We start from the raw sequence: 26,315 nt of genomic DNA on the forward strand, positions 1-26,315 counted from the left end.
AGCACCGTGACGCCTTTCACTTCCGGGTGAGAAGCAGCGGGCGCCATATTGTCTTGTCCGTGAAGACGAGGAGTGATAGCGGGGGCAGCGCGGCCGCGGAGCGGCGGCACCGGCGGCGGGAGGCGGGGGAGCGCGTAAGTAGCGGGGCGGGCTGCGCTCGCCAGCGCTCCCGGGGGGCCGGCGGGTGTCGCTGACCCGGTCTTCCCCTTCGCTCCCAGCCGAACCGGGAGGGCGCCCCGCGCCGCGGCGGCGGCAGCTGCTCGCTGGGCGTGAGGAACCGGCGGCACCTCCAGCGGAGACCGGCGGCCAGGACGAGAAGGGACGAGCCGAGAGCCGCTCGCCCTCCCCCGCCGCCCGTCCGGGGTGAGGGGATGGGGGATGGGGGGGGCGCGTCGCGCCGCGCATGCGCGGCGAGGGCGCGGGGGGGCTGGCGGGGACCCCCGGGACTCCCCCGGCCTGCGCCGCCCCCCCCGGCGGGGGTCCCGGTGGGGCCGGGCCCGGGGCCGGCACTGCGCATGTCCCGGGGCCGCCCCGCGCCGCCGCCGCTGCCCTGGCGGGGCCGGGAGAGGCCGGTGCCGAACGCGCGACCTCGCGGGGCCGGCGATCCCGGGATGCTGGGAGCGCGCAGCCGGGCCGGCCGTGCCGGGAGCCGCCCGCTGCCGGGGGAGCAGCGCCCGTGATTCCGCGGGGCCGTGTCTGCTTGGTTTAGCCGGTAACCTAGTTAGGGAAGCAACATGTGCACCGGGGTTTGGTAGTTGGCTGTGTCAGCAGCCTGGCTTCTGCGGATGAAATGTATTTGTGGGATATTTGTGCTGTTTCATGGGTTTCGTGGCCGCTCCTCTGAGTTCGTTCCACTGGAGGGCTCCAGAGAACTGAATTTCACACAGCAGCATTTGTAAGGTGCCTGGACCAGTAGCTTGGCAAAGACAGGGTGTTTTTAAATGGCTCCTCAAACCGATGATGGGTTTGAAAGCCTTTTTGCTTTCAGCATTTATCCCTGCAGGTTCTCCATAGTTCATTAGACAGTCCCACAAGGTTGTCAAAGTGAATTTTAATGGAACGTGCTAGGCTTTGCAGTTAAGGATGGAGACACAAAAGTGGTCCGAGGGCTGGAGCCCTTCTTCTGCGAAGTCAGGCAAAGAGAGCTGGGATTGTTCAGCCTGGGAAAGAGAAGGCTCAGGGAGACCTTATTGTGGTCTTTCAGTACCTAAAGGTATGAAACATGCTTGTATGAAAAAGATGGTAAAGACTTGTTACCAGGGCTCTGGATGAGAGACAACAGTTTTTAACTGAAATACAGATTTGGACTGAACATAAGGAAGACGTTTTTTCTGATAAGGATGGAGAAACAGTGGAACAGGTTTCCCGGAGAAGTTGCACGGTTTTAAGTGTCCAAGATCAGATTGGACAGAACTTTCAGCAACATCATTTCATGCAAGATGTTGGACTAGATGGTCTTCGAAGGTCCCTTGCAACCCAAACCATTGGATAATTCTACTATGTGCTACCCCAGCTGAAATTTATGAAGTTTCTGTAACAAGTGATTATGCAGATATTCAGCCCCCTTGGTTGTGAATTTCTTCTCTTATAGTTACACCGGTAAATGTTTTCTAGCAAACAATCTGTTGTAAGGTGTGGGGTACAGGAAACAAGGGTTGCCCTAAAGACTTTGTTTTAAAGCAATGTCAGCCACCTTTCAAAGAGGGGAATGGTGGTCTTCAAAGCATAAAGCGTGTCTACCAGCAGACAGTATTCTAACATCATTTTTCAAAGACAGGGTTACAAATACCAGTGTAGTCCAGCCAAACACCTGTACTGTTGGTAGGAGTAAGAAACCTTCTTTTTGGAGTCCAGCTGCACTAAAGATGGCTCTTATGGGGACGACAGATCCTACAGCTCCCCTGACTGTAGAACAGAGGGGAACTGAAAGTCTCAGCTTTGTCTGGGGACAAGTGCTAGGATTGCTGGCAGACAAGCTCCTGGCTTTTAATTTGTTTGGTGCAGCAGGAAACCTTGTGTCATCTCTGCTGTTATGCCATTACAGGACTTCTTGTACTGTCTTTATCCCATATGACATACAAACTCCTGCTCTGATAAGAATGCTTCCTATACTTTGGGGTCAGAGGTATTGTAAGGCTTAAGAGTCCACAAATTCAGCACAGTTGCACAATTTTTTAGTGGTTAACTCACAAGCTGTAGTGGTAGAGTGGAGTCATAACCATGTTTGATTTTTAGTTAGGTGCAGTATTATGCAAAGATACAATGGGAACAGGAGTGTCCAGTCTCACTTCTTTTCATGACTGAGGTATGTGGTGATTCTAAATCTGCTTTTGGTGACAAATAATATTTTGGGTAGGTGTTATTAAAGTGTTCTTACTTTCATCACTAGCTGATCCCTCATTAAGTGATAACAGTACTTATCAGTAAGGGTAATATCTGCTCATGATTAGTGAGGAGTAGTTGTTTATTTAGTTATTGGTGCTATTAATTATTGTGCAGAGCATGTTCATTGGCTCATTGCAGAGGAAGTTGCAGATGGGCCATTCACTTCAGAAAAAAAAAAAAAGCTGTGTTACAGGGCTAATCGAATATCCTGCCTCAAGACTTTTGGCAGAATGATACACACGCACAAAAAAATCAGATTGGACATTTTCCCCCCTGCCAAACCCAGCAGAATTTTGACTTAACTAATATTGTTTCTGTGGTAGTAAATGTTCTAGCAGTGATTTTGGTACTTCATGATAATCAAATAATGTGTTTGTATTTATGTCTTAGAAATACAAAAAATAAGTAAATGGTACCTGGATGCCATTATCTGGTCCTTTTGGTCTTTTTTAAAAGAACTCAGCTCAGTGAATATGTGGATTTAAGTTTGAAATGACAGACCTTGGGAGCTGTACTGCTGGAGTGACTCCCTGAAGATTTCATAGTACTTTTTTTTCCTTTCTTTTAGTTTTTTGGTTTTTTTTTTAATTTGGCGTTTGTTCATGCTGCTTCATGTTAGCGTTATAAATATTAGTCAGATGTGTTGATGTGTGAACCAGGTTCTGGAAAACTTTATGGATACTGAGCAAGCTGTTTTCATCAGTTCTTTTTCTAGTTCTGTATTTTGGATCTTGGTTACACGTTTGAAAAACCTCTGTTCTTCAGTCTGAGAAAGAACAGTTCTGATGTTAGAAAGTTTTAGTGATACACAGCTGTAAGTGAGCTGGAAGATTTTATGTGTTTTTTTGACTCAACATCATGCTAACAAATTCCAGCAAGCACATGGGTATGGCTTCTGGTTCTCAAGAGGAGAAAAGATGCATAGTATCTGGTCATCTCAAATACCAGGAACTTAGGATGGTGCCTTACATGATGAATAGAAGTCTTCAGGCAAGTAGAAAGTGTAATGGGTGAAAAAGAGTAGCAGGCAAGACAGTTACTTTAACTTTTTTGATTTATTGCAGACCTAAATCACACCATAAATATTTGATTTTCTAATCATCAGCTGAGTATAATATAATGGTAAATATTAATTCTCCCAAGTAAAATTGAAGCTGGTATGTTTTTGTCTGAGTGATGGTATGCATTCATTCTGACTCTGAGTGAACGTGTCTGCAGCCACTCTGTAGTAACTTGCAGGGTTCATTCCTATGTAGGTGCACAGGATACAGTGCTTTCCCAGACTCCCAATCTTTTTAACTGCAGAGGTGTAGAGACTTACGTGGGTCTCCTATGCTAAGACCACCAGTTGATGATTATTCGTGTGGTGCTCTTTCTGCATTAAATTTTTCTTCTTGGTAAAGGGGCTCCTTTGGATACACAAAACTATTTTGCATTTGCAGTTCTCCTCAGTTGCACCTCTAATGTACAAATTCTTACAGAAAAGTGTATTTTGTCTTTTTCCAGTGACACAGTCATGGAAGCAGCACTCAGTTTACATTTCCTTCCAGTTTGGAGTACTGTGAAATAGATATCTTTGGAGTTTGTACAATGTGTGTCCATTATTGACTATGGATTCCAGCTTGGTTGGATATTGATAATACCATGGATGAGCTGCTCTTTCTAATTCCTTGGGAGAGCTATGTGAGCTGTTGGTGTTGTATCTCTAGAGTATTTATCCACTAGTCCTTCCAGCCTCCTTGGTGATGTCTTTGATACTATGGCCCTGTTGAAGCAATAGCATAGTGGGAGGAAAGGATGGGGAAAACCACTCTCCAGCAACACTCGTTCAACTTGAACTCTTGGAGGTATTTGCCTTATTCCTGTCTTTGTACTAACTGCTTTGATCCTGTCTTGGTGAATGTACAATTAGATCTGTCCTGCTTGCAACTGAACAATTCCACAAAATTCATCTGGAAACTCATAATGAGCTTTCAGTCACTATGCTAAAACTTCACAGAGCCAATACAGTGACCTTGAATGAAAGGTAAAAACCTTACATTAGAATAAGGCACCCACGTGAAAGATCAAGAAATCAGGCTATTGATTTCAAGGAGCTCTGCTACTGAAACATCTCCATTTTCCTTTAGGCTCACCTTCAGAGCCTAAATCTATAGGAGATAAAGAAAAACTCTGCCCAAAAATATATATATGATGCTTTTGGGATCCTTCTCAAGATGTGGCACGATGACTTCTATAGCCCATGTTCTACAAAGAGCATCAAAGACTAATGTGCCTTTGCTGCTCGTATTGTCTTAAACTCACACCAAAAGATTACCTAGGTAATGACACTGACTGTTCAATAATGATTTGTTTCAAAACCAGTAATTGCACTTAGTTACAAACCAGGATTCCTACCTCTTGGGTTCTTTCCCTTCAGCTGTGTAGACCTAAATATAGTCAAAGAGTCATAGCTGCTCTGTCAAAGTTGTCTTAGAGGATGTGGAACATTTGCAAAAGAGTGTTTTGTCTTTAAACCCTGGGGTACAAAGACTAACTGTGTAGGGGTTCTCCATGTATGCATGCTGGCCTGCTCTTTCATCTTCCTTGTTCATTTAGATGATGGATATTTCCTTGCTAAATGCAATGCCTGTTTGGAGTCCCTCCAAGGCAAGATCTTTAGTCACCAGAAAAACCTCCTGCAGCAGTGTAAAGAGTGTAAAGAGTTCAGTAAAATTTGTCAGGCCATCTTGTGTCATATATTGACCTACTCTTCAGGAATGATGAGTAGCCTGATCAGAAAGGTGATGCAACAGCCTCTCCTTACTATCAGAAAGCTCTTGATTATTGGCTGGGGGCTCTGTAGGTTCCAGAATCTACAGTCTGGAACTTACAGAATGTAGTCTGCCTGTCTGTAGGGTTATATAAACCACACCACCAGATTGTGCCCTGAAGATCAGGTCCAATGATACTGATGTCTGCTGTGGGAGTTCCTAACCTCTATCTCTTCAACTCATGACACAGCACAAGGTGTGTGCCACTCTTCTTCTAGTGATAGCTTGACTCCTAGGCTGTCTCAGGATTTCTTGGAGTTTAGATAGTCTAGCTTCTAACAAATACTTGATTTCATATTCCAAAGATTACTTTTTTCTGATTTCTAAGATACTTCACTTCATGAATTTCCTGTCAAGTCATTCAGAATCTCTGTATCTGCTGCAGAAACTGTTGAGCTGTAAGGTTCTGCAGAGTTAGGATGGTGTGTAACATTCATATTGGGAAGAAGCAGATTGTTAGGCTGATGGGAGTTCCTTAAAAGGAAGGTGCCCTCATCAGGACTGGAGCTGAGTTAACTTCCTAGGTCTTCATGCTTCTTGTTTTGGACTAGCTGCATGAATCGGAGCAATTCAGTTTATCCATTAGCTGTATTAAATGTTGTTTAGGGACAGATCTTCTTTATCTTTCCAGGGGAAGTTTCTTGATGTTTTGCAGTCTGCTGCAGCTGGTATCATAAGGCATTTAAGGAAGATGACCAGCAGGCTTTTGTCTTTTGACGTTTCCAGGACTAAGCCTTGCTCCCTAAGACTGCTCTTTTCCACTGCTGAGACGTCAGAGCATGGTTAACTCTGCACAAGTGCTGTTGAGCTGGTAACAGATTTTATGTGTTTGCTCTATGAAACTACTGAGGTAGGGTTTGTCCAGAGAACCTGAGAGAGCCTGTTAGTGCTCAGGTTCTGTTGGTGGCCTTGTCTAAAAGATGGTCCCATCTTTGACATCAAGGGCTGTCACTAAGCACTGTGCCGTTGGTGAATTCTCAGGAAACCGTGCTCCCCTTGACAGGGTGTATTCCTGTTGGTGGGAAAATACCTAGTTTGAGTTATGTTTTGTGGGAAGTGCTTGGGGGACTCTCCCAGAGTTAAAGGTGAACTTGTGAATTATCAATCATGACTCTGTTTACTGGTAAGTACCGTCTAAATGTGTGCCTTTCGGTGTGTAGTGTGTCTGGACACTTCATACAACTGTGTTGGAAAATACCTTATTGTGCTAAGAAACAGGTTGAAGGAGATGCCTCTTTTTCCTAAAAGAGCAGATTAATATTGAGGTGTAATTTGTAGTTGAGATGCACGTTACAATCAAAGAGGGGAGTAGAAAGGTGCCTTAAAAAATATGTTCTTTGTCTTTACCCAAACAAGTTAGTTTAAATACAGTGGTAAAGAGTTTGACACCACATTTAAATGTTTCTGAGTGCTGTTGGCTCTCAGAGGTTGATGATGATCAAGGTAAGTCCTGTCTATATTGCTTTTATCATCAGCAGGTAGCACCCTCACCAACAGTCCTATCAAGGGTAGTATATTTTTATACCAGTAATTTGCTCTAATAAAACTTCAGCAGATTCTGGTCCAGCCTTTGAATAGAAATTTAATTTAAAAGAAAAAAAAGCCAACATGTGAAAGAACATCTTTTAAAACATGTTTGCTCTTAAGAACTGCAGCAGGACTTTGAGATATCTTGTGAACTTTCCATAATCTGTCAAGTACATGTAAGTGAAATTAAATGTGAATTGGTTGGGTGTTTTGCTCATGTGATTGTGCTTCTGTATAAAACAAAAAGAATCCTGAATTGGCTTCTGTTTCTTCATTGGTAAACAGATTTTTAATAGATTCAGGTTCCTGTTCTGTGATCTGACATCAGGGAACAGCTCTTGAAGCACCAATAAATGTTCTTTTGTTTATTTGTTTGTGTGCTAGAGAGACAAGAGGGAAATTAAAAAAGACTATGTCCAATTGAATTGGAGGGTAGAAGAGCTGAGTAAAAGAACCTTAACTCATCATTATAAAGGAGGTGTAGTATTTGTACTTTCCTTTGTAAGTAGGTGCCTATAGAATGGATGCATTCTTTGAACCTGTTGCTTTTCAAGCCTGTTGTATGTACTAGTGATGTCAGAACCAGTATGTCTTAATGACTGCTTAATTGAGGTACCCTTCTGTTACTTAGTGTCTTGCTAACATCTGAATTGAGTTAATTTTTTACCAGTATTCATCTCTCACCCCTTCAACTTCAGTGGAAAGCAAAGATTGTTTCACTGTAGTTTGGGTGCTCTGCTGTGTATTTGGCCTTAGGCCACTGGTGGGAAATAGAGCTGTCCATTGTATTAGGTGAAACCTCTTTCTTTCAGGTGATGCTGATTTGGGAACTTGTAAGAAATAAAAACTTGTTTTTATTTGAGGGGCACGATCCAAGTTAGTTTTGTCAGTGCAGATTTTAGTTAGTGGGAGAGGACTTTTCTCCATTATTAATTACTACCTGTGTCTCAGGTTGTCGATTCACATACATTAGTACAAGAGGTTCCAGTTTGTTGCAAGCCTTTAAGTTACTGCTTTGGTGGGTGAGAGGCATTGTTTGTTGATTTTTGGGTTTCCTCCTCCCCTGTGTTGGTATTGGAGGTGAATCCCTTGCAGTAATTTTAAAATTACTGCGAACAGATTATATTTTCTCCATTGTGTTTTGCGAGTTCTTTGTGAAGTAGTTTGTGCCCTTTTCTGTTTATGGACTCAGGTTCAAAAGTGTTGTTTTGATAGCTCTCACATCTGATTTGTTCATTACTGTATGACTTGAGTTGTTCTGGTTTTATTTTTGACACCTTTAAAATAATCATCACTAGGAAGGATGATATTTGAAGGATGGTCAGTGATATCTGACAGGACAATCCTGAGATTCTGTTGAAAAGTCCTGGCAGTAAAGTTTCGCACGCAGAATACAAAGTTACGTTGCCTTTGTGTAAGTAAAAGTAACATGAAATAGCTTAAGTGCTTGTTTTAGTTACCTTTTGGAACATGACAACTGCAAATGAAGAGCTAAAACCAGATGGGGGAGGGTTTACCTCTGAAACTTAAAAGCAGATGAAACCATTAGACACTGCAGTGCTTATCAAAACAATTTTTGAAGGCAATGAACCATCTTTAAATGCCTGTAGCCTTCCTGTAGTAGATGAAAAAAAAAAATCAAATACCTTTTTCATGTTTACCTTGTACCAGTTGGTGAAAACTTGGAGAAAATGCAGGAAAATAAGTGGAAAACTAAAAAGCAGGGGAGTCTGTTTCCCAGCAAATTACTGTCCTGCTGTTCCAGATCACTGTATAGAGAGAGGCTCTAGAACTAACCTCTTCTATTCAATGGCTCTGAGCCACACATTTAACCTTCAATACTAAAAGTTTTTAATATCTGTCACCTTCTCTTTTAGCCTGTATATGTTAAGATTACTTCTATAAACATTTTAAGGTGTAAATTTTGTTTCTTCCATATCCAGTTCCTGTTTCTGTAAAACAAATATTGCTCAATAGGAAGATGAGTTGAAACAAAAAATAGTTTTGGACAGTTTTCACCTAACTTTTGAAAAAGAGCTTCTGCATATAAAAAGTGATGTCATTGCTTAAGTGTTTGTGTAGTACATATTTCTGACTAATAAAGAATGCTTTTACACTGAATTTGGTAATAAATCTGTGTACTTGAAAACCAGCATATTTATAGTTGCCAACCTTTGAAAATCAACATTTCTTCAGGAAAACTGTAGTACAAATACAATACAGAATTAAAAGCTTTCAAATACCAACTAAAACCAGCTGTTTCAAATAGTGATTTAAAAACAGTTTTCTCTGAGTGCCATAAATTGATTTAATCAAATGTTGAAGTTCTTCAGGGTTTTACGCTGTTGTTGCTGTCTTGTCGTAGTGTTGTGCATAAAAATAGAAACCAGCTCCATGCCTTGACCTATTGCTTTGCACTTCCCCACCTGATTTCTCTCCCCAGAATAGCAGTAATAAGGTGAAATAATCTCTCTAGAGCAACTTGAAGACTTGGCCATATTATATTGCAGAGCACTGGATAAGCAACTATGTATGCTAACAAATAAAACCCAACTGTGCTTTTTATTCTGGCCCTGCAGCCAACTGGCATCGAGTGAAAGCCTCTGACCTTCCAAACTAGACTGGACACGTCCTAGCTGCCTGTGGGTCCCGGGTCTGTGCTGACACCGGACACTTGCTTGGAAGCTCCAGAGAGTGAGAGGTGGCTGGGTCAATGCTGTTCTCTAGAGGGGAGCCGATGGGGTCCTTCTGCACCATTTCCTGTAGGAGTGTGGACTTGGCCTCTGTGTGCTAGGGCATAATAACTTGCTGACAGGGCAGGCAGGAGGTGAATAATTGCTGTCTGAGGTCACTGCCTGTCTGCTTTATCCCTTGGTCACTATTTCAGATGCCAGTTGGTACAGCCTGCAAGGTGATATATCTTTCCCACAAGATTTATTTGAATACCTTGTAAAATAATAAGGCAGTTATTGTCTTGAGAGCAGGTTTTATTGAGATGTGGAGGCATTTGATACCTTGGACCTTGTTAATGATCTAAACAAGTGCTTCAGTTTGTCTATAGTGAAGATCAAGACCTGAGAGTAAAAAGAAAAAAAAAGGGCCGGAGTACTAAGTCTCCATTTCAATTGAGAAATAGATATATAATTGTGTCAGCTCAGATTTAAAAAAATCTGGAGTACTGAAGATTTTAGGACACAGAACCAGTCCAGTAAAAATAAATCTCATTTAATCCTACCATGTAAAAACTGTGTGTAGGAGGTTCCAATTTAGTTGCATTTGTAGAAGTGGTCTTAATATTGTTACACGTTGATAAGAGAAATTGGTATTTAACAGTGTAATTTTTTTTATTCACTTATATGCAAAGCTGTCTTATAAATTATTAGGGAAAAAACTGAAACCTTTTGCTGAGTATAGTGTAATTCCATAAACTGTTGCAACATACTACGTATTGGGTAAAAAAGTGCTACCAGAATTAATGAAATCCATGTTTATTATTGATAGTGGGATTTAACAGCTAAAAACAAAGGCAGCAGAACCATGAGGCTGCGCACTGCAGCGGTAGTCTTGAACTCAAATTCTTACAACTTCTAAGATGTAAATAAGTTTATTTTGAAAGAATTTTTATTCTGGATCAAAAGATGAACTGAGGGAAGGAAGAAATATTTACTTAGCTTTTTCTTACTTTAGGATGAAAATAGTATTTGCAGTTACTTCCTCATACCTAGTGTATGAAGTCTGTGTCTATGAATATTTGGAGAGTTAAAGAGATCAGCTAAAATGCTGCATTAAGTGCATTAGGAGCCACCTGTACACTCAACTGGTGTAAAAAAGTTAATTTCCTAGGTACAGATAAAAGTGTGAAAAGAAAGAGATAAAAGAAAGGGCAGTGTCTTCACTTATTAAAGGTCTGAATAGCATAAAAGTATTCATGAAATGGGAAAAGGCCTCCATAATTAGTTTGGCAAGAAAAGACAGTGAAAATAGAGTATTAGGTAGGTTTTGCCTAAATACTCCCTGTTGCCAAAGTTGATCTGGTCTTGTTTAAAGCCCCCCCAAAAGGCATTTACAGCTGAACGTTTCAGAGCCACACATGTAATTTTTATGCAGTGTTGACAGTAAATGGTCTCCAAACAAAGGCGATTACAGTTTTTCAGATAGAAGATTTAATTTGGCAGAAGTATGCAAAATGCAAGCTTGTGTTCATCTCTGCATGACCCAGTGCTCCTGATGTTGAGTGCAGCTCTTTGTGTGATGCACTTTGGTAGAGTGATGCTCTCTTCCTATGCAGTCATGCAGTTCCTTGTGTGAGTGGGTGAGCAGAAGACGCCTTTGCGAGCAGTTCCACTCCAGTTGCTTTGCCCGTGTGCCGGCGTGGGCTCTGTCTGGGGGGGTATCTGGGGTGTCCTGCTCCCTCAGAGCTACTGGGGCTGCTCCCGACTGGCCACCCAAGTGGCACTGGCTGCTTTGAACTGGTTTGCTCTGAAGCAGAGAGGCTCTATTCATCTGTTCTGTATTGCACTTGGCTGTGAACCACGACTGGGTCCTGTATGCTGCTCCTGTGACCTCAGGGAATGAATTTTTCTCTTTTAAGTTTGGAGTGTTCGAAACTACCTACAGGCTTGATGTTTTAATAGTGTGAACTTGGGGATTGTATGTGAAATTCCATGAGGATATATTCACTGAGTGGAAAAGCCTGTTGAGAAGTTCTTAACAGATTGGGTAGGACAGAGGGGGTCACACTCAGTGCAGTCCTACCCATACTGGTTTTAGGGAGCAGCTGCTGGAGTGGAGTGTTCCCAGAACTTGACTAGTCTTTGTAGAAACTGTTTGGAGCAGTGGAGGTGGCTGCTCTCAGGTCTTCCATGTGTAGCAGGTTAGGTGTGTGTCAGAGGTACAAACGGCTGGAAGGAGCTGGTGTGCCATTGTGGGCACACCTGCTGGACTCATCAAATTCACAAATTCAGAGCTGCCCTGGAGCTTCACTCTAAGCAGGCTGTGGAGCTCTGCTACCTGCCATCTGGGCCTAGGGCTGCTGCTGCCTGCTCAGGGAGGATATATACATGATTAAAATTATTTCTCATGATTTTAAGGGACAGTGTGGTAATTGGGTGGTCATATTTATTTTTCTTTCTCAGATTTGAAGGTATATATTATTTAGAAATTAAAATGTGTCTGTACAATGCATAACATGCATGTGGGGCACTGTCATGTACCTGTGCCGTTCTCCTGTGCAATCATTAACAATGTGTTTTACCATTTGGTGACTTTTGTCTTGCTTAACAGCCTTGCATGACACTTGTTTGGAGAAATACACATCTTTTCCCTAAGAAGCAGGCAAAGATACCAATCATGCCTTTTATATTTTGACTTGCTTTAAATTGCATTTATTGCCAGATGAGATCTTGTCATACAAACTTGTCATATCTCTCCTTGAACATCATTTGGTAGTTAATTTCTTTGAAAATACAGAGAAAGCATACTAGACTCCTGAAATCCCACAGTAATATTTCAGATATTACTCTAAAGGATGAACCATTTCCTCCAGCTTAAAATATTAAGCCAGCATTGCTTCAGCTTGCTTTGCAAGGCTTACCTGTATCTGCAGTTATGTAAGTTTCAGTTATGTGATATTTCATGGGCATCTATTTAAACATACAACTATTATTTTTAGTTGAAATATAGACTATATAAAGACTTAAAAGATGTGGGATCAAGGTGGACAACCTTGGCAGCAATGGCCTTTGAACCAACAGCAGTGGATGCAGTCATTTCAGCACCAGCAAGATCCAAGTAAGTATATAGAAAACTTTGTGGATTAATTCTTTGAATGTGTTGTCATTTAAATTTTTGAATCTTTTTAACAGAGTATGACTCATAGTTGCCTTTGTAGCTGCTCTCAAGATAATACATTTATGATGCTTTTCTGAACTAGAAAGCATACATTGGTTCCAAATGTTTTCACATAGTTAATATATCATATTCAAATACTGGCAAGAAACCTGAGTTGTCCTGCACAAATTGCCAACATTTTGCCTGTCATACAGATCAACATTTAGACCTCATTTACCAGATCTGTATCCCTATCAGATTTAGCCAAGCTAAATAATTTATTTGAGAGAATCTGCTTTTTTTATTCAATACCTATGTGGCAGAAGTATTAATGCAGATTATGTATACAGGAAAAAACCTCACTGGAAGACTAATACGGTTTTTGATTTAGGTTACAGCAGTGATAATCATGATCTCTTGCTTGGAATTTTTTTTCCTCACCAAATACTTTAAGCAGTAGAACAGAATTGAGAATGAGGTGGCAACCACTCAAAATATAAAGAGAAATAGGGAAATGGATGAAAGTGCAGGTGTGTATTTAATACTAAGGCAAAGTGATCAGGCACACAGGTTTTACTGTCACTTTAATTTCTGTTAAATTCACTGGAGAGTTTTCCTGACTTGATAATAATCAGAAGACATACTAGTGTTCTTATCTGAGAGTGTAATTTATTTATTTACTGGTAGCAATGGCAGTAAAGAAAAAAATGGGACACAGAAATGTAATATGTATATGGCTAGGGTTATACAAAGAGTGTACACTGAAAAATAATTTTCTACCTATTTCTGACTATGTGGTTTTTTTTGCTCTCAAATCTTAATGAATTTTTAATTTAAGGATATACATATTAATTTTTGATGTCAAAATTAGCTGACCTATGAAAAAGTGCATTAGTACCACCCATACAGTGTCAATGTGAATGTAAAATAATCTGCTTTATGGCATTTTGAACATATGCAGAGAAACTGTACTTCATGTCTGTACACTGACGTTTGCTTTTTTTCCTCTACTGTACACTGTGAATAAGTTTAAATGGTGCTCACAGTGCTTGCTGAAGGTAAATGTTGCTCATTTAGCTTCAGCAATAAGACATGTAATTGAGAAACAGTGTTAAACTTCAGACATGTGAGTTCTAACCTTTTTAACTTCCTCTGTTTATTTTAGGCCAGATTGACTGGGCTGCACTAGCTCAAGCATGGATTGCTCAGCGAGAAGCCTCAGGGCAACAGAATGTAGTGGAACAACAAGGAATGATGCCAAACGGACAGGATATTTCAGGAATAGAGTCTGGTCCAAACAACCATAATAATTTTCAGGGGGATCCCAATTTCAACAGAATGTGGCAGCCAGGTTTGTTTCCCTTCCTGTGCATTTCTTTTTTTCATGTTTCTTCTTTTCATTTTTGTCAGACGTTTTTTGGTGTGAACATGCCCTGTCCCTCAGGCTTCAAAATGCAAAGCTACCCGTTGACTTACTAATCACAGCTCCTACTCAAAGAGCTACTCTACAGTTTTCTCAGAGTTTCCTCTCCTGTAGTGTAATACCTACTTATGGCATGATCTTGACATATAGAATGAGTTCACAGAATAACTGATGCTGGATTTAGGTGTCTTGAAATCTTTAAAAAAGGAGATCGGCAAAATTCTCTGTGAAAAATATGTTATTATGTTTCTTTGCCGGGCTCGCCGTCCGCCCCGCTGCCGCTTTCGCTCGCGCCGCGCCGCGCCCGCCCCGCGGCGCTTTCGCGGCTCGCGGCTCGCGGCTCGCGGCTCGCGGCTCGCGGCTCGCGGTTCGCGGCGGCGCTTTCGCGGCTCGCGGTTCGCGGCTCGCGGCTCGCGGCTCGCGGCTCGCGGTTCGCGGCTCGCGGCTCGCGGTTCGCGGCTCGCGGCGGCGCTTTCGCGGCTCGCGGTTCGCGGCTCGCGGTTCGCGGCTCGCGGTTCGCGGCGGCGCTTTCGCGGCTCGCGGCTCGCGGCTCGCGGCTCGCGGTTCGCGGCGGCGCTTTCGCGGCTCGCGGTTCGCGGCTCGCGGTTCGCGGCGGCGCTTTCGCGGCTCGCGGTTCGCGGCTCGCGGCTCGCGGTTCGCGGCGGCGCTTTCGCGGCTCGCGGTTCGCGGCTCGCGGTTCGCGGCGGCGCTTTCGCGGCTCGCGGTTCGCGGCTCGCGGTTCGCGGCTCGCGGTTCGCGGCTCGCGGTTCGCGGCTCGCGGCTCGCGGCTCGCGGCTCGCGGTTCGCGGCTCGCGGCTCGCGGTTCGCGGCGGCGCTTTCCGCGGCTCGCGGCTCGCGGTTCGCGGCTCGCGGTTCGCGGTTCGCGGCTCGCGGCGGCGCTTTCGCGGCTCGCGGCTCGCGGCTCGCGGCTCGCGGCTCGCGGCTCGCGGCTCGCGGCTCGCGGCTCGCGGCTCGCGGTTCGCGGCTCGCGGCTCGCGGCTCGCGGTTCGCGGCTCGCGGCTCGCGGCTCGCGGCTCGCGGCTCGCGGTTCGCGGCTCGCGGCGGCGCTTTCGCGAGCGCCGCTTTCGCTCGCCCCGCCGGCAGGGCTGCCGCCGCCGCCGCCAGGCTCGCCGGCCGCCCCCTCCCGTCTGCACCGCCGCCGCGTTTCCTCGCCCTGGCCGGCACTGCAGGCCCCCGCACCGCCGGGCTCCCCCACGCTGCTGGCCCCGATTATGCTGGGCTTCCCCCGCTGCCAGGCAGCCCCACCCGCCGGCCTTCCTGCTTCTGCCATGCTCCCCTGCGCTGCTAGCCCCAGTTCTCCCGGGCTCCCCCGCCCTGCTGGCTCAGGCTCTGCCGCCCGCCCCCGACACTGCTGGCCCCGCCTCTGCCAGGCTTTCCCACCTCTGCCGGGGCCGGCCGGGCTCCAGCTTGGCTTGGGGCTGCCGCGGGCTCTCACTTCCGTGTTGGCAGCTTTTAGAATTTTGTTAATAGATTAGCCGCCCCGGAATATTAGCCGCACTTCCGGGTTTCCACCAAAATTTTGGTCAAATTGGTGCGGCTTGTATTCGTGAAATTACTGTACTTAGGACTTACCCTTTTTAACTTAGGATCTGATTGTCAGCATTTTTCAGTCATTTTAAGTTAAAGTTGATTGGACAGTTCTGTTAGCATTGATTATTTTCAGTAATTTTTAGCTTCCACAAAATACCATTTTTCCCAAAAATTTATTTTCTTTTAAAAATTTCACAAGGTATCACTGGTATAAGAATGGGATAGAAATGGGTTATTTTCTGCTAAGAAGTTTTCTGAAATTGTTTTCTGAAAGCTGAGCATAGCTCAAGTATAGCTGGCCCTGTACTATAATGCAATTTGAAGTGTATGAACAAGATAGTAAGCCTATGTGCATGTCTTCAGTTATTTTGGGGAAAACTGCACTTCATGCTTGATTCTGTTAATGATTGAAAGAATAACACTCGCAGCTTTCACTGTCACTATCCAAATTTATTGAAATGCATTTATTGAACATGTAATATAAGTAGACTCAATATGTTATTGTTAGTTCTTATATATGATAATAGAAGAGGGATAGCCATTAGGTTTCACCTACCCTGCACTAGCTACAAGTTACTGTAGAACATGTAAGAATTTTTAACTTTTCTATGTGGCAGAGTATATTCTACCTGTATTTCTATAGAGTAAGTAGAAATTTTCACAGAAATAGGAAAGCCGTGATAACACTTTTTAGTTGCTGCAGTAATAGATCCAATTGTGATACAGATGGGAAGGACAGTAAAAATTAGAAAAATATACTAAAGGACTGGATGGAAGGTAGGAATTAAACTGAGAGGCTAGATACTAATTCTGTTATTGGTGAGAGTTATAAGGCAGCTCTGTCACGGTCTATAAGGATATGTACAGTGCACATAAATTTTGTCTTTTTAAGGAGTCAGTCAAAAATTATGGCCACATGAGCTATTAATTCATTCCTTAGACCCTTTTCACTCTGTTAACCAATTGTAATGTATGTTCGAGGGCTTATTCTAGGACCTCTGCTAGATATTGGGCAGTCCAAGAAATCATCCATTATCAGGATTCAAGATTTTGGAGTGCAGGTTTCAGTGGTTGTACTCCTTACAAAACCATTTTATTTCCATAGTAGGTATTTCAAGTCTATTATGCCAAATGGTAAAATAGCTCCGTGCTTTTAAAATTTATGTAAAGAAGTAGGAGCAGTTTTTTAACAGTTTAAACAATTTTTAAGTCTTGTGGTGAACTCACTATTACTAGAAATGTATGAAAACAAATTTACAGGATGCCTGTGCCTGTCCAATTCTGTCACCCTGTGTTTCAGTTCAGCTATAGCTTTTTGTTTTTCTTTCATTTAGTTGAAGAAATTATTGTGAGAATATAATGCTGTCTGCAGATTCTTCATTGCTTTATCATCTGTGATGCTTTGAGGAACCTTGTGATAAATACAAGAACACTGAGTGATTAGTGACTCATATAAATTATACTAACTTGGTATCGAATTGTATTCTAAATCCTAAACAGAATGGGGAATGCCTCACCAACCCCCTCACCCACCTCCAGATCAGCAGTGGATGACTCCAACCCCAGGTCAAATGGAAATTGTTCCTCCGTCTGAAGACAGCAACAGTCAGGACAGTGGGGAATTTACTCCTGACAACAGGCATATTTTTAACCAGAACAATCACAACTTTGGGGGACCTCCCGATAACTTTGCAATGGGGCCAGTGAACCAGTTTGACTATCAGGTGAAACATATTTGTTGCTTTAATATTGTAGATGCGCAGAGTCCCTTCCATGGATGTGTTCCTCTAATATCATCTAGCGGCGACTTTCATTCTTCAGTTCTACAAACATCTACAGAATCTGTTATCTGCTAAGATACATTTTAACCAAACACTTGACAGAAGAGACTTTAGAGTTCTCAGTTATGTTCAGAGGCCAAAGGGTTTATTTTTCTACAGTAGTAATGAGAAATGGCTATTGTCTGCAATATTAAAATGAATCACTGTTCCAGTATATAAATTAACATGATGTAGCTTTGTGTTAGGAAAAAAGAAAAAAGGGAAGGAAAAAAAAAATAAAGTTCAGAAAGATATGCTTAAATATGCTAGATAATGTACCACAGGAAACAGTCCTGCATTTGCAGGGAGATAGACTGGATGATCCATTGATCTTTTCCATATCTATCTACTGTGACTCTTTGAATAAACTATGGCATTTCTAAAAAAAAAAATAAAAATCCATATCCACTTTTTTCTTCATTCTGGCATATAAGTTGTATAGTATAATAAACATGTAGGTGGTTTTATCACTAATAATAACAGGGTGCATTGCACAGATCTTTAAACAGAAGTTTTGTATCTTCCCTCTATTTTCAGTATTTTTCTTTTAAAACTCCTCATATAATGGACAAATGAGCTGTTTGAAAACTTAACTCCTATTCATAGACAAATACAGGGGAAGATGGGCAAACATATTTTTTTTTTAATTATCTTCTAGACTATTTTTTATCTTCTAGATTATTTTTCCTCTTACAGTTCTCTTGTTCAACGGTATTGTTAAATAGGGAAACAATAATTCTCCAATACATGAATTTATTATAATTTTTGTTTATTGTCATGGGACAAACTCTTAAAATTAGCTTCTCTAAATACCACAGAAAACTTGTTTTGCAGTGAATGAAAGATGCTTAACCTAAAATTGTAGTGGAGTGCTTCAGTACTAATGCCTTAAATACTCAGTAGAATATTTGATACTATACACTTTTTCCTAAACACTCTTCTTAGTTTCATTAGGCATTTCTGGGCAATAAATATTGAAATTAAAAGCTCCCCATATATGCCTCAAGACTTACGGCTTTTGGATTGTATACAGATTGCCCAGAACCCAGGATCTGTACTAAAATTGCATATTTACGCATTTAATATTTTAATCAGCCATATTAATAAGATCTGTGAAGGATTACTGGAAAGTGCACACTGCAAAAATCCTGTGTAATAAAAGGCTGAACTTTAAATTTTTGTTCTCATGCTGTAGTTAAAAGACTAGACTTTTAAATCTTGCTCTTGTACATTCGTTATTTAACTGCATGCTCTGATGCTAAGCTGGCATGGAACTGATAGAGATAGATAGTGATTACAGAGCTTGGTGTTTAGCACAATGTGAAAGGAGATTGGTTGAAACCCTTTCAGGTTTGTTAAGTATCCCTGCTTAAGTCTAAGTTTAGTCATTAAATATTTAAAGGAAACTGGTTTCTTGGGGACCACAGTAAAAGAGATTGAGAGATCTCAGTAGCATAGAAATCATGGATTCCTACTTGCATGGATTTTTGTAGACCGACTTGCTCACATGCTGCGTTTAGTGTTACCACGTGAAGAAAAATAAACTGCATTACTCTTTCAGCATGGGGCTGCTTTTGGTCCACCTCAAGGTGGATTTCATCCACCTTATTGGCAGCCAGGACCACCAGGGCCACCAGGTCCTCCAGCACCTCCTGCACCTACTCAAAATCGAAGGGAAAGACCCTCATTCAGAGATCGACAACGTTCACCTATTGCGATGCCTGTGAAGCAGGAGCCTCCCCAGATTGGTACATGTTAACCACTCCTTTATGAAAAAATGTAAAAGCTGTGTTTTATAAAGAATTGCAGAATGTGAAGACGTTTTTCTTTTTAATAGAAAGTAAAAGAGCAGGAAAAGAAAAAGCTGTCATAAATATTTTTTTCCCCACAATCAGATGTGGGACTTGTTTTCATCGGGGTGGAGGGTTTACTTCTTTATTTTAGGGGGTATTTTTATTCAGTTTTTTGGGGGAAAGGTTTTTTTCATCTTGCAAAACTGTAAACCTTGCTTATGTAGATGCTGTGAAGCGTAGAACTCTGCCTGCCTGGATTCGTGAGGGCCTGGAAAAGATGGAAAGAGAAAAACAGAAAAAATTGGAGAAAGAGAGAATGGAACAGCAACGTTCACAGATGTCTAAAAAAGAGAAAAAGGAAAATGAGGAGGCTGAAGAAGGGGATGGCCCACGGTTGCCTCAGAGAAGTAAATTTGTAAGTAGAAGGGTTTGTTTTTTGCTCAGGTTTGTATTTTCTGAAAGGTATCAGCTTTTCAGTCTCTTCAGAGGACAGATTCTATGTTCATGGCTCCCTCATTGGTTTTGTTGTGTAAAGTAAGGTTAAACTGCTGCTCCATTGGTAGTTAGTTGATGTTTTGAAGTTTTTAATGAGGTAGAAGTATATAAGAGGTAGAAGTATATAATTTGTTCTGTAATAGCAAATAAACAAGGATGAAATTGGACTTGTTTGTTCTTTTTCCTTTTGGAACATACAGAGCCTTTGAAAGTCAGAATTCCAAATCAGCAGCTGAAAATATTCAGATACCTGTATTTACTAAACTGAGCCAATTTAGGAACCCTTGCATTGCCTTCATTTTAGTAGTTACCTTGTTTGTAGTCCAAAATACGTGTCTGGTGGGGAGCTGACAACTACATATTTTCTTAGCTTCTGTGGGTACAGATACCTGCATATTTTTAGGAAGGGAGAAAGGAAGTGGTTTTATGATAACTGTTAACACAGATTTCAGTACAAAGTAAATGAAGCTGACTATTATAAATAGAACCTAAGGAGCTTGATATTTAAGGTTTTCCTGAAGTGCATGATGCTGTTCTTGTAGGACAGTGATGAGGAAGAAGAAGATGCTGAAAACACAGAAGCTGTAAGTGTTGGGAAAATCAGCAGGAGTCCATCCCCAGCTCCTCAAGAGGAGCAAAGTGAACCAGAAATGACAGAAGAAGAAAAGGAGTATCAAATGGTATTAATGATGTAGTTTTCACTAAGTATTTCTGTTTAATTGCTCATATTTTTCAGGCATATCAAAGTAAATCACTTTTTCTATGCCTGATACTGTCATCAGAGTTACAGTATGCATTGTACAGTAAAGCAGGGTTATGTTTGCATGTCTCTTCATAATGCTGTCTTTCTCACAGAAACAAGGATATCAGTCATATAACTTACATTTAGCACAGTAGTGAAAGAGTATAATGACTGTAATATTTGCATTGATGTTTCTATTATTATTATTTCTTCTCTGATTTTGCTTCATTTATCATATTTCTGGAAACTTTTAGGGATTAAATGCACCCATTTCAAATCTGTGCTTCAACCTCAGTTCCTGTGACAGGGCATTTAAGAAATATATTCTTGCAAGGAAGTGCTACAATCCCAAATCTTAGATCAGCAGCAGTTTCACTGTGTCTGCACAACCTTCATACTTTAAAATCACAGTTGCATACAAATTGTACAACTGAATCCTTGTTAATTAAGGCCCCAAATACTAAGTTTGATAAATATATTTTTGTAGAGCATGTGGTCAGACATAAACAATTTGGAGAACTAACTACCATCAATCAATTTTTGTAGAAAATACGTAATAATAAAATGCTATATAAGTAACCTTTGATCTTTACATGCAGCATACCAGTCAGACAAGTGCTCTTTACTTTTTGGAAGAATAATTGGAATCGGTCTAAGTACATTTCTGATTTACATATTCATTTGTTATATCTTAGACATTAGGATCAGTGCCCTGGATAGCTTTGTGCAATTCATGCAGACACAGTTCACAGTCAAACTCTATAAAGTTGTGAAATCAGGTCACATTTAAACAGCTTCAATCTTTTTTTGGTTTTTAAGTCATGTCTCCTGAAAGAAGTCATGAAATAAAATGTACAGGAGACCACTTTCATAGTCATCAAAGGAAGTGAAGCTGTATGGATATAATTTGAATGCAGCATTTATTCAAGATGTTTTGACCTTTAATTGTATATGCAATTTTATTCAGATGATGCTGACAAAAATGCTGCTGACAGAGATTCTCCTAGATGTCACAAATGAAGAAATCTATTATGTGGCCAAAGATGTTCACCGTAAAGCAACTAAAGGTATGCCGGGTTTGGGAGGTTTTTTCTTTTAGTTTCTTCTGCGAAAATTCTGTATTTGCATGTCTTTAGAACATTTAACCTCCATAGTTCTCCCTCAAGAACAATTCCAGTATAATGCATCCAACTTGGTAGAGTTCAAATCCAGTAATCATGTACTGTTGTCCTGTGCAGTGTATTGTGAGTTACTTGAGTTACTCCATTTTTTTCATACAATTCATTTCAGTTAAAATGGTACCCGTGTGTCAATGGCTCTTGAGTTGTAGCTGTTCCTTACTACTATCATCTTTATCTCAAAGCTGTTCAGAATGAAAAGAGATGAACTTTGAGTCCTCAATTAGTAATTAATTTGCTTTCGCTATTAACATGTATTGTATTTACAGAACAGATTATTTTAACATAACAGAGTTAATCTAAGTATGTAACTACTGAAGTTGAAAATTCTGTGCAGATGCTGTAACTTGGAAAGTGATTTATGAGTACATATTTGGGTTTTTCTGTTCACTGTTAATTTGCAGTTAGATTCTAAATCTTCATGGTCAGAAAATCTAGAAGTGGTTTTAAATGGATGATGCGTTTTTAATGTTTCTTCTCTCCCTCCAAAGAACAGCAATAGTAGTAGATTTAACAATACCATAGACTCATGACTATGAAATCGTGGCTATTTGTGTTAACATGTTGTTCCTGTTGTTGATGTGATACAAAGCTCCTGCAAAACAGCTGGCACAGTCCAGTGCACTGGCTTCCCTCACTGGACTCGGTAAGTATGTTCCTTATTTTTGAGAGGGCTTAAAGGGGGAGTTTCACTTTTGCCTTGTGTTTCTAGAAATTGCATTTTGAAACTAGATTTTAATTGCCTGGGAGTATGGGTCACTTTCTGATAACTTTATCATTATCAGCACCTTTGTTTGTTCCACAGGTGATCCTACTGATATATAAGTGGGATAATTGCTTGAGTAAAGGACTAGGCAGTGTGTTTTAGTGTATGAGAATCTTGCCCTAATTTTGAAAATACATAAAAATTTTAGATAAATTTACTTTTCAAAGTATAATGGTTTCAGAAGCACACTGCAGCCTTCAAAGATAGGAATACTATTTCATACTTTTCTTCTGTTTTAATCCATACAAACCAGAGGGGAAAGTTGATAGAAGAGTAATGTGAAAGTCTATAAATAAAACCTATTATAATCTTTGTAATTATTATTTTATTGAAAAGCTACATAAGCATTAAGGCTCCCTTATCATATACTGCCAGAAACAACACAGGAAAGAGAGATTGAAATTCCATCTTGAGACACACCTGCAAGAGATTTCTCCCAACATGATGACTTTTATCATCTAAAATATACTACAGCAGTGTCAGTGATTAGTTATGTGTTCATTACATGGAATATTGATGAATTAGATTGAATGTTATCCTCATAAGTATTCATGTTTCAGAACTGACTCAGTAAAGATCCTAAGGACCTCAGACTGAAAGAAATCCATGTCAGATGTTTAAATTGACTTTATCAGTTCAATAGTTACAAATGTCTTTGGGGGAGAAGAAAGTCTGTTTCTGTTCCATCTCCTTACCTGTCAAAGTGCAGTGTTTTCTAAATCATATGGAAAAATTGATATGGCATTCAGAATTTCTGTAGCCTTGGACTACGGAGGCAGCTGAAGTCATTTCAGAGATGTCTTCTGGGAAAGATCCCAGGCATTTTCTGTCCCGTTGCTGATACAGAGGCAGACACTGTTACAGTCTCCACAGGGAGCTTTTTTGTCTTTCCATGCAATGGAAAAAAGTACCATGGTCACAGTGGTTGCTTGCTGAAAATAGACAAGCTGTTCCAGAAGGAGTAGAAGCAGACAGTGACCATCAATGCAGATACGGGGGCCTTGAACACACTGGCAAACAGCACTGGCACTTACCAGAATAAAGTGACTTCTTCAGAGACGAGAAAGTGAAGGAAGGGCAATGTTACTCTCCTCTTTGCCTCACAGAAGTATTAAGAACAAAGCTTAATCTTTCCTCGTGATAGACTGGACTTTATGCACGCAGGTGGACTGGGTGGTTATGGATCAGGAGACAGTGAAGATGAGAGGAGTGACAGAGGCTCTGAATCATCTGATACTGATGATGAGGAATTGCGACACAGAATAAGGCAAAAACAGGAAGCGTTTTGGAGAAAAGAGAGAGAACAGCAACTACTACTAGAAAAACAACTAGAAGGTATATACAATGTCTTCTTACTGTGCCAGTGTATATGGAGTTTACTACTAAGTGTATGTAAATTGATGGCAAAGAAACACATTTTAAGCAAAAAAATACAAAACTAAATTTATAAATAATGTATTTTTAATTCAAATTTTTAAAAAACCCACCTGAAACGCTGTGATTTACTTCTGCTTCTTTGTGCGAGGTAAGGTTTGCTCTTTTGTACAAATAACGTAGGCTAAAAGGGTAGCAGTCACCTGCCAGTGCTGAAGATCTGTCTGGAGATGGATGCAATGTTAAGAAGTCATGAACCAAGTTCTCAGGCTGAAGAGAAAGTGCCATTATGATGGAACTCAAAATTGATGGTTTCCTCCTTTAACTTTTTATTTAAAGGCCTGAAAATAAGACATACGGAGTCCTTAATAAAAGGCTGGAGTAGCTAAACTTTTGATTTTCTTCATAATTTTGTCTTTTTTTGAGTGTTTGAAGATGTATGCATAAAAGGATAGCCATATGGAGAGTGAGGGTGTGGTGGCCTATGACCTCTGTCTTCCTAGCACAGGAAGCCAGATGTCAGTGTGGAGACATCTCCATGGGACTTTTTGCAGAAATACAAAACCTAGAGTGCAAAGCAGCTGATTCTATATATCCAAAGTATGAAGAATGCTAGTGTAGAGTCTCATTTGTAGCAGTGTTTTGGAAAGGCAGAAGATTTCTAATGGACAATACAGCATCTTCTAACATACACTGTCTTCTGCCTGTATTGCCTAATAACATAACTCGGGGACCAGCTGGAATTGTTTTCTGGGTTAAATTTGACAATTAACTGCCATTTGGACCACTCTGGGCTTCTGGATGCAGTTTTACTCCCTAAATTAATTCAGGAAATGTTGGCCCACATCAAAAGGCCATTTTTAGGCAAAACATGTATGGTATTTTTTTCTGGATTCAATTTAAAATAAGGAAATAAAGTTGGCAGTGATGCAAAGGATCCTGGGTTGAATAAAAATAACTTCTCTTTCGGAAACCTCTGAGAAGCACTCAGAGGGTCTCACTATGTGAGAAATACAGCTTCTTCAGACTGGGCAGTAATCCTCAAACTCAGATGAGTGAGCCTCAAAGAAAGGCAGGAAGCATCAGTACATCCTGCTGTACTGATGAGGAGTCTTGTAGGAAGGAGAAAGGAGAATCAGGTGTGCAGAAAGGTTGCAAAAGGTAAAAGTCTTGTTTGTAGATCAGTTTGGGAGTTCCGGTGTTCCAGAATATTTGTTTGATAACTTCATCTTAAACCATGAAATAACATCAAGGCTTCTAAAATGACTGGGCTCTACACTTTTTTTTAAACCAAGAGAACAACTTTTCTAGAATTATAAAAAAAAAGAAAAAAAAGTGGCTTGTTATGTAGTTGGTATGGTGTCAGTGTTTTAATTATAAGTATTATGAGAGGTGCTTGGAAACTTGGTTTTATCAATGTAATGGTGTGGAGATTACTGACATATTGCTCCAAATTAATTGCTTTTATTCCTGTATGCTTCTTTTTTCAGAAGAAAAGCTACAAAATGAAAAAAATTCAAAAGAGATGAATGAATTTATCAACAAAGAACAAAATAGTAACTTAGCATCACAGGAGGCAAAAGAAATTGAAGCAGATATGGTTCATGAAAAGAAGAGATCTCCAAATGCAATCGCACCTGATGTAGAACTCAAGAAAGAGGGTAAAGAGAGGGCAGGAAGGAGTGGGTCAAGAAGCTCTAGCAGTGGTAGCAGCAGCAGCAATAGCAGGAGCAGCAGCAGTAGCAGCACAGTATCCAGTTCATCGTATAGCACTAGCTCAGGTAGCAGTCGCAGCACTTCACGCTCTTCCTCTCCCAAAAGGAAGAAGAGACACAGTCGCAGTAGGACGCCGTCACACAAAGTTAGGCGCAGTAGAAGCAGGAGTTACTCCCATAGAAACAGGAGAGAGAGGAGTAGGAGCAGGGAGAAAATAAGGGAAAGGAGAAGATCTAGTAGAAATCACAGTGCTGAAAGAGGGGAGAGGCGGAGAAATCGGAGTCCTTCGAGAGAGAGAAGCTGGGATAGACGTAGAAGCGGCAGCCGCTCAAGAGACCGGCGAGCCAACCGTGCAAGCCGCAGCAGGAGCAGGGACAGATGTAAAGCCGAAGACCAGCGTAGAAGCCCTACTGGAAATAGGCACAAACATAAAAGTGAGGGTAAAGATCAAGAAAGGAAGAAGGAGCAGGGTGGAGGTGTAGATAAAGACAAAAAAAAGAACAGAGAAAGGGAGAGAGATCAGGAAAAAAGAAAAGATAAGCCCAAAAAAGAGGAAAAAGAAAGTAAGGCTGGCAATCATGACGACAGTAGATTAAAGAGAAAAAGAGACAGCGAAAGAACTTTCTCTCGCAGTGATTCTATATGTGTGAAAATAATAAGACAGGATTCCAGACAAGAAAGCAAAAAAATTACTACCAAAGATAGCAAAAAACGATCAGGCTCTGAATCTAGTGCAAGGAGTAGTTCTGAATCACCAGGAAGCAGTAAAGAAAAGAAGGCTAAGAAATCAAAGCATATTCGGTCATGCTCCATGGAGAAATCTCAAAGGTCTGGTAAGAAGGCAAGCCGCAAACACAAGTCTAAGTCACGATCAAGGTAGTATACTTTTTAAGTATTTTGTCT

The 26,315-nt window shown here is 41.1% G+C and overlaps 1 protein-coding gene across 1 annotated transcript; it reads left to right on the forward strand.

Annotated features, from left to right (window-relative positions):
• The first annotated feature begins 47 nt into the window (after nt 1-47).
• PNISR (PNN interacting serine and arginine rich protein) lies at nt 48-26,109 on the forward strand. The gene is given in 12 exon segments (XM_033053671.2): nt 48-134; nt 12,397-12,515; nt 13,720-13,905; nt 17,029-17,252; nt 18,910-19,096; nt 19,366-19,556; nt 20,179-20,316; nt 21,346-21,445; nt 22,149-22,202; nt 23,487-23,657; nt 25,187-25,272; nt 25,274-26,109. Coding segments are annotated over 11 exon segments (1,494 nt in total). The 5' UTR covers nt 48-134; nt 12,397-12,427; the 3' UTR covers nt 25,343-26,109.
• The last annotated feature ends 206 nt before the right edge of the window (nt 26,110-26,315 follow it).

Source organism: Catharus ustulatus, chromosome 3 (genome assembly GCF_009819885.2).
Source record: "Catharus ustulatus isolate bCatUst1 chromosome 3, bCatUst1.pri.v2, whole genome shotgun sequence".
In the NCBI taxonomy this organism is placed as follows: Eukaryota; Metazoa; Chordata; class Aves; order Passeriformes; family Turdidae; genus Catharus; species Catharus ustulatus.